The sequence below is a fragment of the Dromaius novaehollandiae genome, chromosome 1, assembly GCF_036370855.1.
Source record: "Dromaius novaehollandiae isolate bDroNov1 chromosome 1, bDroNov1.hap1, whole genome shotgun sequence".
NCBI classification, from domain to species: domain Eukaryota; kingdom Metazoa; phylum Chordata; class Aves; order Casuariiformes; family Dromaiidae; genus Dromaius; species Dromaius novaehollandiae.
In genome coordinates, this window is record NC_088098.1 from 124,933,921 (window position 1) to 124,947,954 (window position 14,034).

The window sequence follows — 14,034 nt, forward strand, 5'->3', positions numbered from 1 at the left end:
TAGCATTTTGCATCCTTGTTGACAATTTCAGTAGGTCAGCTAAGGTTTGAGCAGGTCAGCAGACCAAACTTGGCTCTCACTTACTAGAGGCAGCTTTTTCAAATGAGCCGTGTAGACAATATGTTTGTACAGGTTCTTTGGATAAATAATTCCTGTTTCCAAGGTTTCTCAAGTTGATATTTTTCTGTTTATATAGAATGTTCCACTGAAGAATCTTAGTGCTTTTAAATGAATGCTGTTTCCTGCCTTTCAGGGATAGGATAGAACATTACTCAATTTATGAAAGTATAAATCAAGCAAAAGAGAAAACTAGTGATTAGTCTAACTGGACACGTTTAATAAATACTGAACTGGAGGAAAAAAGAGTTTTGAAAGTTTAATCCACAAATAAAGTTGTTTTAATTTAATGAAGTGCTATTCTTCTTTATTTCCAAGTTTGACACACATTGCTTTGACTCAATTTTGTTTTTATTTCTATTTAGGACGTGTAGGAACACCTCATTTTATGGCCCCAGAAGTGGTAAAAAGAGAACCTTATGGGAAGCCTGTAGATGTTTGGGGTTGTGGAGTGATCCTTTTTATCCTGCTAAGCGGTTGTTTACCTTTTTATGGAACCAAGGAAAGATTATTTGAAGGCATTATTAAAGGAAAATACAAGGTAAATGACAGTATGCCTGAGTTCTTTACCAGTAAGATGAACTCTGCTGTTAAAATTTCTGGAAGTTGGTTTCTTTATTTAGTTTGACTTAAACTTGAAGCTCATAGGAAGCTGTCTCTGTTACTCAGAAAGAGATTATTTTTTTTTCTCTCCAATCCATTTTGTTCATATTGTGTTTCATATCAATGGTAGCATTTAGAAGGCAAATTTATTTACTCAGATGAAATAGAATGCAACCATTAGCCCCAATTGTACATGGAGCTCAGTAAGATTACATAAGATATCGCTGTAGAGTATAGCAATCTGTGTGTTTCTTCCGTTTTATAGATCATTTAATTTTTTTAACCAAATAAATGCCCTGTCATAAAAACTGATCATCATGTTGCCTCAGTTTAAAGTAAAATGCATGTTACTGTAAAAATGTGGTTAGACATTTTTCTTTTTATTACTTTATGTAGTAAAGTACAGCTGATTATTCAGGAGGAGCTACTTGCAACAGAAAGCAAACCACTCTGCATGCAAGATAAGCATGTTCCACGAGATAGGCATTCTGGAGCCACTCTAGAGACATATTAAAAGGTTCTACTTTGCCATTTTTGCTGCTTTGTCTAAGATCATACTGTTTTGCAATACTTCTGCACCAAAGATCATACATATTCTGTGTATTAGCGGAATAAGAGTAGAAACTATTAAAAGTGTCTGATAGTCTGTAGTGTGTTGTATGAAGTACTTCTTTTTTAAAAAAAATATATGTATTAACAGCAGTCTACTGAAAGATAAGTGACAGCTGTGCCATGTCACTTGGCCAAGAGTGTATTTTTTTAACTCTTGGCATTTGATGTTCATAGAAACAGCGGGATTTTTTCAAGGCACTAGTTTTTGGATTTCGTAGACCATCAGATGCTCTAGTTTCACTTTATGGGAGACTTCTCTATGGAATCTCTCAAGCCACAAAAACCTTCTGGAAGTTTAGAAGTTAACTTCTCTTTCTCAAAAAAAAAAAAAAAAAAAAAAAAAAAAAAGTCATGGCCAGCACATTGTGCCTCCTCAGTTCCTTTTCTGTTCCTGTTTCCACGATAATATGTCTATTCAGTGAAAATAGTTAAGGATTTCAAAATAGTTATAAACTTGCCATTACCTTCATTTCATTATGACTGGAAAAAATGACAAATGACAACTATAAATGTGCATTTCATAGCCAGATAAGTGTTCCTGAGTGCTTCAATCTAAAGGGATAAATTTTTTGTTAAAGACTGGTTGTAGATAAAATAGAACTCTTTAAATGAACAGTTCATAATATTGCAAAAAGTCTTGTCGTAATTTTGAATTTTCATTTAGTACCTCATAAAATTATCAGTGTATCGTCTGAATAAAACTTAAGCTCTTCATAAATTAAATATTAGAAATAGCTTAAGGATAGAATCCTTTACGACAGAAACAATTTTCTTAGTTTAGTATGATTTTATTGGTTATCCATTCTCTTGAATACTTGGACACAAACTTGCATGTATGCATAACATGAAAATATCTAAGGATAGAGCTCTGCTCTAAAAAGTGTGAAGTGCATGATTGCTTCAATTATTGATCACATATCAGTATGCTATCCTCTCTGAGTGACTGAAGATGCTGCATTGCTGCTTAACTGTTGTAAAGTTGAAAGGAATTTTCTGGGGAGAGGCATTGTCCACAGTAGCAAGGGGGCAGGACTGAAGTATTTCACAAGAAACATTAACCAACTCCCTTCTTACTCAAAATCAGTGGCATGAAATTGTAGCATTATACAGATACTGTTGTCTTTCCTTATATTGATTTATGGAGTAGATTTAATTTCCAAATTTATCATATGTATATTTAACTGCTGGTCAAAGCCTAACTGTTTTTGATTTTCACAGTGAAAGGCCAGTTTTATCTGAACAAAATGTAAGACGGAAAGTCTTAGAAAATTATACTGTGATTATATCACAGGATAGGTGGTACAATGATCTGTCTTCCGATCTTTTTATGCAGTTTCATTAGCAATTAATGTACAGTTTTGTAAGTTACTGTAAAAGTTACAAACTTTTTACATTATTATGATCAGATATTGAGAAGTACTAACCAATGTCAATCTCTGTGATTACCTTTCATAAACAACAGCGGTTTTGTACTCTTACCACTAATTTAATTTCTTTGTCTTGCTTGTAATCAGATGAATCCTAGACAATGGAGCCATATCTCTGAAAGTGCCAAAGATCTGGTACGCCGTATGCTTATGCTAGATCCAGCAGAAAGGATAACAGTATATGAAGCACTGAATCATCCTTGGTTAAAGGTAATAAATCAAGCTATATAAAGATCAGTTATCTCTTCAAGGGAGAAAATAGATTTATTTCTTCGAACTTTTCAGAGTAGACATCACATTATATAAAACGTGTGATAATATGCTTTAACTCCTTTGAGATTAGAGCCTGAGATTTTGATAATTTCCGATCTTGAACCCTTGCTTACCTGCAAGAGCAAACTTGCTTGTGCATCTTAGGCAGCATCAGAATATAGGGGGCAGGGCTGTGTAGAATCAAGTTTGAAGAAGGAACTCTTGTGTCTTTCTGTGGCGCTCAAACTCCAGAGAAGTTCTCTTCTTTGCTCAGTCATACCTAGACCTCTTTTCTATTATGCAGCATATAACAATGCAGTTTATTGCAATATATTATATTTCTTAACTGTGCTGCTTTCTTACATCAGATCTTCTGAAATGTCCCTCTAGAGTGAAAGTAGTATGTAGTAGTGAGTTGCTCAGAGGTCGCTGTAAGTAGTTACTGGACACTGAAGATTAACAACAGAAGCAGGAGAATATATGCTTAGTTTCTCAGCAGCCTCATTAATAGGCTGGGCTAAACATGTTACAGTTGAAGAATTATGATGGTGTTGTAAATTTAAAAGGTAGCAAGTACTGGTTCAGAGCATTGTGTTTTCTTGGCAGAAACTGGTTAACTAATTTTGTTTTTCTATACAGTCTCTTATTTCTTTTCTGTAGTGTGGTCTCAGGGAAAACAGTCAAAAAGTCATCAACTTAGCTAGGGCACTCATTTGGAATTGTTGGGATTCTGGTGTCTACTTCCGGACTGTTTATATGTTTTACATTAAGCAGATACTGACCAAAAGGTGGGGGGAACGTGGGAAGCACAGACTGGTGTGGTCCTCTTCTCCCACCAACTGAATGGTCTTAACTACGAGAGAACGGAGTCATTCTTTCACTTCTCTGCCCTCTTTCTGGCTCTGATTCTTGTATTCCTAGCCACAGAATGGCCCATCTTTGAAAAAGAGGACTAGAGTTGTCCCCCTGTCAGGAAGAACAGCTCTTAAGGCACTCTCCTGAAAATTGGGAGTTGCTGTTCAGACCCTCTTACCTGAAGGGAGCTGAGATTCCATCTGTTCGTCTGGGCATGCCTACAGTATCAAACATTTCAGGAATGGGCACCATGTTTGTGAATCCCGAATGAATATACCCCAGTGACCGAGTCTCTGGTGAACACAGTTGAACTCTGATTATCTCCTTTAATTTGACTAGTTCTCATATACACTTTGTGAGCTTACCTACGGTTCAATGTCAGAGCAAGGGTTTTTTCAGTGTTACTTTGGCAGACAACTTTGCCATTTATGTTGTCTCGAGCAACTAAGCTGGTTAGGCTTTTTAGAAAAGATCATTCTTTAATCTAAATATGCAAATTCTGCCTACATACAGACTTACAACGTCTAAGATTTCTTGTTGATGTTTCCCTTATTGAACGGCAAGCAAGTAAGTGGAGAACTTTATTTCCAAGCTCAGCCTTTTAGTAGCTGTAAGCACTCCATCAGTCTTCTCACATTTTTGCCCAGTATAATCTTTGCTTTCCCTGTTGACTCAGAGTTTTCTTCTAAACCATTTATAGATAGCAGTTATTTACATCATGAGAGAGAGACATTTTTAGCTCCATACAGTGACTGAATTACTTCTGCCAGTGATTTCACTCAGATTCAGGAGAGCCACGTGGTGAACATTTGCAGTAATACAGTAACTGTATGTAGCTTCTGATACGCATTGGGGCAGGGGAGGAAAGCACTCAACTGCTCTAAGTTCTTTCCCCACTGCCTGCTGTTTGCTAGCAGAATTCTGCTCTGCAACTGCAATGGAGGTTTCTTCATGTAACCTAGCACCTGGTATCACCAGCCGTTGACACTTGCTGCTTTGTAGGACACACATCCACATCCCTACTCCCAAACTTACCTCAAGTTTCAGGAACCTCTTAAGACAGTACTTGCATATGTTGCTTTCCTGGGATTTGTGTGCCTAAAGAAGTAGAACTACTTAGGCTTGCCAGCTTCAGAGTTCAATGTGAACCACAGAGTAACTTACAATGTAACAGTAAAACAAAAGGCTAGGCTTGTAATACAAAGTGGGAAACAAAATTACAAAAAGAAAGTAAACCAGCAAGGCTCAGATTTAAAACATCTCTGGCCCCCAGTTTAGGATTATTACCTAACTTCCGCTGTTTATAAGGCATCTAAGCTTAATCGCCCAGATGCTTCCCATTTAGAAGAAATGAAGTCCCCATAAACTATACTGTTTACATATGATAAAGGAATTGGTAAATCAACTGTTTAAGAAATCTTTATAATCAGCAGTGTACGTGTAGTTTTCCGTCAATCGATACTAACTTTAGCAACACAAAATACAAGCAACCTGCATCTTTCTCGCATTCTGGAATCAAAATATTTTAATTCCTATCAGTTTTTTAAAGTTTTCCTTAAGTTGCACCAAGTCCCTGTTTTTCTTGCAGTAGTACCTAGTGCATTTCTTATCCAGTTTCTTAATGTTGAGAGAATATTATGAGCTTGCATTTAATGTTTATTTTGGTTTGGCTTGTTTTTGTGTGTTTTTAAGGAGAGAGATCGCTATGCATACAAGATTCATCTTCCAGAAACAGTAGAGCAATTGAGAAAATTCAATGCAAGACGAAAACTAAAGGTAAAATGAATGTAGTCTTTAAGCAATTTGATAACATAACTTGAATTTTGTGTGATATTTTATTAGTTTTCAAAGCTCCAAAAAAAGTAGGATTTAATGTCAGTGATAAAATAACGAAGTTTAAACAGTTCTATTTTTAGGTGAAGCTAAATTTGAGTGCAAAAGTGTGATATCAACAAAGACTTTGATATTAGGTCTGCATCTTAAATTAATACAGTAATTCTGTGTAACATTAGTTATTGGGAAAGGGGGGGAGGATACTACAGTGGCTTTGGTTGACCTGAAGTTATGATAAAGAAGACGGAAAAAAAAGAAGACAATACTAATTACTTTTCTTCAGAGAAAGCAAAGATATATTCTTCAGTTTATCCCCTTTATGTTTAACAATACACAGGGGCATTCCTCATTATTGAAGATAACGTTAATATTTTAGCTAAAAATGACATAATCCCCCTCCAAAACAATGTTATTCCTTTCGTGGAGAGGTTAACTGAAACACTTTGAAATTCACTGAAAAGTTGAGAAAATTGTAACAGGACCATGCAGAATTACAATTTGTTACCTTTTTTCACAGTTTGTAATAAAGCACAGAATGAAATGATTTTGAGTTACTGCTTTGTAAAAGTTTTCTGTAGCTGTAAAAACATGTGATGATTAGGATTGGACAACTGCTATAATTCGTGATAAATACCATGCCCTCTTAGGTTTGTGTGTCCAAATAATGCTTTAATTAAAATGTTAGCTAAAATATTTTGAAATATGACCTGTTTCCTGCTCTAAACACAGCTTCGGATTTTTCCCAGATTTCTTCCTGTAGAAGCCTCTACTTCCAATCTCCTGAGAGCTTTTACATATTCTACCACTTTATCCAGAGTACTGTTTTGCAGAATGTCTTCTAAAACTATTTGCTGTCTATTTTGCCTACTGCCACGCCTATAAGACATTAAAAACTGAGTGGTTAAAACATAATTTAATTGAACAAGGAAATACATATCAGATAATTTTTCTAGCTTTGCAGCTTCCCACACAGTACTCATTCTGGCAGTCTGAGATTATTACACTTTCACATGGATATATCATAGATATCAAATATTCTAATGCTGTCCGTATCCTGATTTGCAACGTATTGTTTTGCTTTAAAGAGTACATCTTTTTACTTGCTAATCTACTCAGCCTAGGTAAGAGGAAAAGAGAACACAGAAGGACTTATTTTGTTAACTTTGTGCTATGGAAATTTATACCTCACACTATTATTTTATCTGAAGCAGTTTATATTTCCTAGTGATGAGGCAAGGAATTGCTGCCTCTTCTATAAAGCAAAGAAAATAGTAGGCATATCCAGGATCTGAATTAAGATTTTAATAGTAATCCAAAAAACTGAATCTTTCAGAAGTTTCAGACAGACAGGCTAATTTCATCTCACTTATAATGGCACAACACAACCTGGACTTGATTAGGGAGATTGCTAGGATTTCCATCCCGCCTCCTGCCACCCTGACATTTTACTGAAGTATCTGGATGGTGTTTTCCTTCATCCCCACCAAAACAGGGCAATACTTTTCTACTTCTGGTGGATTTTTTTTTTAACATATAAAGAAATATATTTGAGTCTGGAAAATGTTGAACTGTGTAAAATTTAGTTCATGGCTTTTCTTAGGCTTCCTAGACTTCCTACCGATAACCATTGGCCTCTTCATAGTTTTGTCTGCCCCTTTTATCTCCCTTCTATCACACATTCTGCTTGAACAAGAATTCAGAAGTCAACAGAAAATTAAAGGTTTTTGATTAATGCTGATAAAGATGTGAAGTTATAATGTGATTAATAATTATAGATTATAGAATTATAATGCAACATTAACTCCATAGAGTTGCATTAAATGCTGCTTAATGTTTGGAGCTGAAACTGCTTGTAAAACACGTTGAATTTTCCTGTAAGCAGACAGACTTCAAGCTTTTCTGTACAATAAGCTTTATGTTTTGTTCTTGACTGCTCTCTAATTATTAGGTTATTTTAAATTTGTACAAAAGCTACCTGGTAGTTGAAATGGATGTGGAATAGAAACTGCAAAATACCTGTTGTTTCTCACAGAAATGTCCTGCCAATCACAGAGTTCAGCAACACATTCTAAAAATACTTTCCCCTTTCTCCCATCCCATATATAATATTGATAAATTTGGAAGAATTTTATTACTCCAAAAGACTTGATTATAGAAGGTGTATTTGGGCAAAAAAAATCCCTACTTTTTTTTTGCTTTTTGGAAATCTGTTTTTTATCTGAGAGTATCCTGAAGTGGGTTTTGTGTAGGTGTTCTGGAATTTGTGGAGATTTTAAGGACCTTTGCCAGATTCTTTTCTGTTCTCCTGAGCCCAAGTGGTTCTCTTCCTTATGTCTGTTCAGCATGAATACTATCCAGGATGAGTGTATAAAGCTCTGAATTTAAAAAGTTTCAAAAACCAGTGGATGTTATAGTCGAATATATCCTGTTACTTGCTGATAAATTCTGACCATTGCATAGACCTGTACTTAATGGCATGGATTGGCACCTGCCTCAGTAAACTAACTTGTAATTATTTTAACTTACAAATTACAAATTTGAGTTGATTTTTTTTATAAAATAAGATATAATCTGAACAAAATATATATTACAAAAATTTTGATTTGGTTATTTAGCACTATTGGAAACTGGTCTGGTAAATTTGGAATGGTAAATTTGCCTTTCCGTAAGGAGAAAATATTCCTTCTTTTATATCATTTAACACTGAGAGCCTGAGTTCTGAGTTACTGCTCCTTTAAAAGGATTTTAAAATCCTTTCATATAAAGACTTTTTCTTATGAATCCCCTTACAAAGAAGAAAGTTACTGTCCATTAGAGCAGAGTATGACCAGCTCTTCTGTTAGATGTGTTCGCTGATAGCCCTGAAGTAGTGCTGAAGAGGATGCATATTTTTATCTACCCTTCACCGAGAAGGTCAACAGAGGAGACAGTATGGGAAGTTGAATGATCCAGAGTGACTGGAGATGGTTCATTAACCTCCTTTGTGTAATTTAGACTGTGTTGTATTTGTATTCAGGGGGCAGTACTAGCGGCTGTGTCAAGCCACAAGTTCAACTCCTTCTATGGTGATCCCCCTGAAGAGCTGCCAGACTTCTCTGAAGACCCTACCTCCTCAGGTATTTTAAGAGAAAGTATATATACTGCAGTAAACCTGTCTTAAATTTATGCTCACTGGACTTCCAAGTATTTATTGATTGTTCACAAATTTATAAAGTTGTATATTAAAATAACCTTTAAATATGAAAGTGTAAATGCTCTTAGTCCTAATACTATTAGTCACTGGAGAGACTCAAGAGAATGTTTCTGCAGAGTTGTAAATTTCTACAGAAATTCTGTCTGGATTTTTATTTGATGTGTGTGCATTTAATTACAATTACTACCATAACCTCATATTTCTCTTTACATTCCTTGAATGTGAGAGCATATTGGAATTGTGGCCTGAATTTTTAGGCAGGAGTAAGGTTCTCATAACTTAAGTTCTGTATAGATTTATTTAAAAAAAAATTCATACCACAGTTTCTTGTCCTCCTGTTTCAGAGAAAAGTATGATTAAGAGGTCTTGTCTTTAAAGCAGGATAGACAGTGTTTCCAACACTATAAGCCAAATCCCGAAATCTTCAAGAGCTAAGAGACAAAATACACATACTTCAGGGACCTCCTAAAGCAGTTCAAAGAGGAAGATAATACCTTTGCTGGGCTGTGGACATGTAGCTGGGTCTTGGGCAACACAGTTATATTGGTGGTAGCAGTCTTTTTAAAAAGAATAAGTTGATTTGACCTCACCCAGGATTACTTGCAGTGCCCTAATTTTTGTTTCCAGCTACTTCCTCCTTTTCAGTAAAATGAATAGGCCACTGACATGATTGGCAGTCATGACTTTCCTAATCTAAGAACTGCAGTTCCTCTTTTCAGTTTCAGTCTCACATCAACAGGACATGTCTCTTCCTCATTGGATGATGTAATTGCAGATCTCAGTATGCTCTAAAGGTACAAGTTCTCTATTTTTTGTCCTCACAGAATACATGAATCCAGTACACTTTCCATACATTCTACACAACTTATAAATTGGGTCCATCATTATCTTGTATTAGCTTCTGCAGTAAAAATAACATTGTCGATCTCATTGATGGGAGATCACAGTGATTGAGAAACCATATTCAGCAGGTAGTTTTCATGCTTCCCTGATTGATTAAATTAGCTGATAAAATGCTTAATATCTGAGAATAAACATACTAAGGCTTCCAAGAAAAGATACTGAAACTTTCACCTTATGAAATAGCTAGATAGAGAAATTTGTTTTGTTTCATCTTCAGAAATACATCAATCATATTTTCAAATATTTCTGGCTCATAAAGATTAGGCCCTTATGATGATTCTAAACTGAAGAGCTAGTTTATAGGAATAGGACATAAAACTCTCAAATTGCAGTGGAAACTTGGCTGTTTTAAAGTCATTGAAGTTCCTTGCCTAGCAGCTCATTGTATTATTTCAGATAATAAACTCTAATGAATAGCACTTTAATATTGTAAATGTTGTTACTCATTTAATCCTCCCATAAATCTCATGATTTGAGAAGCTTACTATTGAAATTAAATACTTTGTCAGGAATGGGCAAATGTGGAAGTCCTACTGTGATAAACATCCAGAAATGGAGACACTTACCAGATTATGCAAATTATGCTGTCCTCCTCCAGCCTTTCTAAACACAGAAGGACAAAATTTCAGTTCTGTCATTTTTGCAAATTAATCTGTGCATGTTCTGCATCAGTTAGTGAACCTGGGATTGCTGGACATTTTCAGCCTCTTCCTATGCTATCAGAGTAATGGTTTGCAGTATGAAGGCTCTGTAGGTAACAATTTGGACCACTTTTTCACATGCAGAATTACAAAGGATATTCTGTCCTCACAATTAGAGAGCTTTACAACAAGGAGAAGCAAACTGCATAACTAAATTTGACAGTAATGAATATAGACAAATTTAATCTATAATCAGCCAGGTATTTTTCTACACACATCTTCCTTTCTCGGTTACAGAATGTTAATAATTCTTGGTATGTCCAGCTAGTGATTATCATGTGCTTGTTCTGGGTGATCTATATTCTTTCATCAGCAGTTGTCCTCTGAAGGACTTTCTTAATCCTGATAGCTGCCTAGCTGTTATTAATTTATAGTGTTTTGTAGGTAACAGCAGAAGTAAATCTTGATGGATTTTGAGAGAGTATGACAAAGGCCTTAAGTATTTTTGAAAAACGCAGTAAATATTTATTAAATTAAACTACTGCTTTACTGCTGAATGCTATTTTGTATTCAGTAACTTCTTTTGTAAAGGCAATAAGGAGCTCAAATTACAGGTGTCTTGCAACTTTTTTTGATAAGTCAAACGTTGTAACTTTTATGTCACTTATTGTCTTCAAGACATTGTAAAATTTCAGTTTTCCAAATTAAAGAACACTTTAGATCTTTTTTTAGTATGGTGAAGCAAATTTAAACCAGAAGTAATCAATTAACAGCCCTAAAGACTGGACCTGGCACAAAAAATATTGGCCCAGTAGAGAGTACTTAAGAGGGCCACGAAGTGAATCAGGAGCCACATGATAAATTCATCAATCAATTTGCTCTCTGCTGTCCTTCCCTTTCCTTCCCCCACCCTTCAGCCCCCTGCCCCGCACCCTCCTACCACTTGATTGCACATACAATCAGTGCAGAGGATTTCCTCTGTTTAGGGTACATGATGTGTTTCCATCATATGATGGAAGAGCAAAGATGTATAATTTTGAAGTAACTTGATAAGTGCCTGTGAGAAAGAATGGGCATCGCCCATTCTGCGGCAGACCAAGCAAAAAAAAACCTGTTTGTAGCTTTGTTTTCAGAACTACTGAGGCACTATAAGTGAAGTCTGTGCATAGTCCATCTTTGGAACATTACATACTTGATTTTTAGAGTAAACAAATCTTGCCTTTTAGTTTGAAGGACTTTCCTCTATGGTGCGTGTTTAAATTGTTTGGTTTATAGTACTCATATTTTGAAATGTGGCTAACCATTTCAGAGTAGCTTATTAGTGTTTTGCTTCAAATAGGTGTGGATTCTTGTAAGGCATTTTATAATGCTGTGTTTCAGTCTAACCACCGAGAAAGTAGCGCAGCACATTATCTGTAAGACTGACTGACCTAGGCTACCAAATAGCACTGTTGCAGTATTTCCTGAATATTTATCTGCTTTCTGAGCTCTGTGGTAAATATGTAACATGATGAATATAGAAGCAGTACTTTTTCACTGCATAAAAAGCACAAATTTAAGTATATGTTACAGTTTCTGGCTTGTTTCTTTGAATTTCAAGGTACAAGTTTCATATGGTGTTGACATGTTTATCTCAGGATTGTTGTGTGTAAATTGAAAAGTTCATGCTTTTTTGGTTTTTAACTCTGTTTCCTCATATCAAGTGAGGACAATAACAGTATGAGTTCTTGTTTTTCAAATCTGAAAGTAATTTAAAAGAAAGCTAGATCTTACAGGCTTTCATAGTGGGATCAAACAGCAAATGTACATCCAAGTTGTAAGCTTTGCCATTGCAAACATCTGTGGAACTAACTTAACTGATGAGTAGTTCTGTGGAATTTAGATACCATGAGTTATGGACAAGATAAGTCCATATCATTAAACCTTTCAATCTCATCAACATGAGAAAGAATAAGAAATACTATTATGCAAAAATTACCACTAATTTTGCAAATATTTGCTAAGGATCTTGTGTAATATTTCTTTTTAAGCATCAGCATTTGGAAAACCGCAATAAATTACAATCACCTGTATTTACTGTTAATAACACGTTATCTGGTCTTACAGGTATGACCAACTCTCCCTGTTTGCTTATGTTTACCTAAGAAAGTTCCAAAAAGGGAACAAAATCACAGAAGTTAACAAAAAGTGTAATGCTGTCCACTGACTGACACTCTTTTCTCTAACTTCCTTTACAGCTTTTAAGTACTGGATTACTAGAAAAATTTTAGCTCAATTTGTAGATACGGGTTTGACTGTTTCCAGTGCTCCATTATTATTTTGATCTTTAGCTCTTTCAGTTCTTTAACATTGTTCTGATATATTTAAGTACAAAAACTTTTAATTATCAATATATAAAATCATGGTTAATTAAAAGCAGTAGTAAAGTGATTGTTTTTCTAAATGTTTCCCATAATTTAGTCACTGAAACTTCTGTGAAATAATTTGATTTCGATATAATGTTGCTAAATTCTAATTGGTAAATATAAGCGAATTAAACAGTATGATGTTATGCTTTGTTTATGGTATATTAAAGTAGTTTTCCATTCACCTGTTAAGATACTCTTACTTGAAATTATTTTTGTCCATTAGTTTAACGTAGTGCAGCCAGTGTTGAAAAAAATCTGTTTTTACAGGTGCTTAACAATGTAAATGTAAATGTGCTATTTGCCATTTGCTATAATGCCAAATATTTGTTCTCCTCCCATCCCACTCCATGAGTCCCATTTGGTTCACATAGAGAAACCATATTTAAAAAAAGGAGGGAGGAGGGGGTCTTGTCAGTTCGTTCATAGTATTTTGTGGCTGAACTAGTGTGCGAGGATGCAGCTTTATAAATTGCTTGTTCTGAAATATTCGTACTGTTTGTTGTTTGTCCAAATGCTGCCTTCCTACTAGGACTTCTAGCAGCAGAAAGTAGGTATCCCTTTGTTTTCCTTTAAGGCATATCATTCAGCTATGGTGTGTGTCTTTGCATGTTTAAAATTCAGCTTTTTCCCTCACTTTGCTATTTTCGGTTTTAATACTGCCTATTCAAGAAAAACAGCCTGTATGTTTTAGACTAAATCTTTCCTTAACTTTCAAAGCATGGTTAATCAAAAGTAATATGATTTCCAGGCAACTCTGAGGATTCTAGTTTCGAGGCAGTATTAAAATTACATTTTTTTGTTTGTTTTCAATAATACTTGAAGCACAACTGATACAAAATTAAATTTTCATTAATATAGGATAAAATGGTTTGGGTTTGCCTGTTAATTCCTGAACTAATGTTTTTTGTGGACTAATTTTGTTTTTCTCCTGGATACTAAGCATATGCTGTAGTATTAGTCACACATTGTTTTCTTGTAATACCCTTGCATGGACTTTCCTGATCATTCTGGGTATTGATGTTGTATGTGATATATGCATATTCATTGTGTATATGCATACAGTTGATTTGAATAATAATATGTGTCTCCTTAATGAAAGAGTATTATTAAAATGTACAGAGGAGATTGTGCTGTGAGTTAGCTGCATGCTTTGTGAGAGACTGAAAGTCCAAGCACTTAAACCTGCATGC

The 14,034-nt window shown here is 35.1% G+C and overlaps 1 protein-coding gene across 4 annotated transcripts in view; it reads left to right on the plus strand.

The window, feature by feature from the left end:
• CASK (calcium/calmodulin dependent serine protein kinase) overlaps window positions 1-14,034 on the plus strand; it is a 224,317-nt gene that overhangs the window by 136,313 nt on the left and 73,970 nt on the right. For all 4 annotated transcript variants that reach the window (XM_064497420.1, XM_064497432.1, XM_064497428.1 and 1 more), the window contains exons 7-10: window positions 483-658; window positions 2,847-2,969; window positions 5,559-5,642; window positions 8,716-8,815. In XM_064497420.1, the coding sequence (XP_064353490.1) occupies window positions 483-658; window positions 2,847-2,969; window positions 5,559-5,642; window positions 8,716-8,815 (483 nt within the window). The remainder of the gene's footprint in view (window positions 1-482; window positions 659-2,846; window positions 2,970-5,558; window positions 5,643-8,715; window positions 8,816-14,034) is intronic.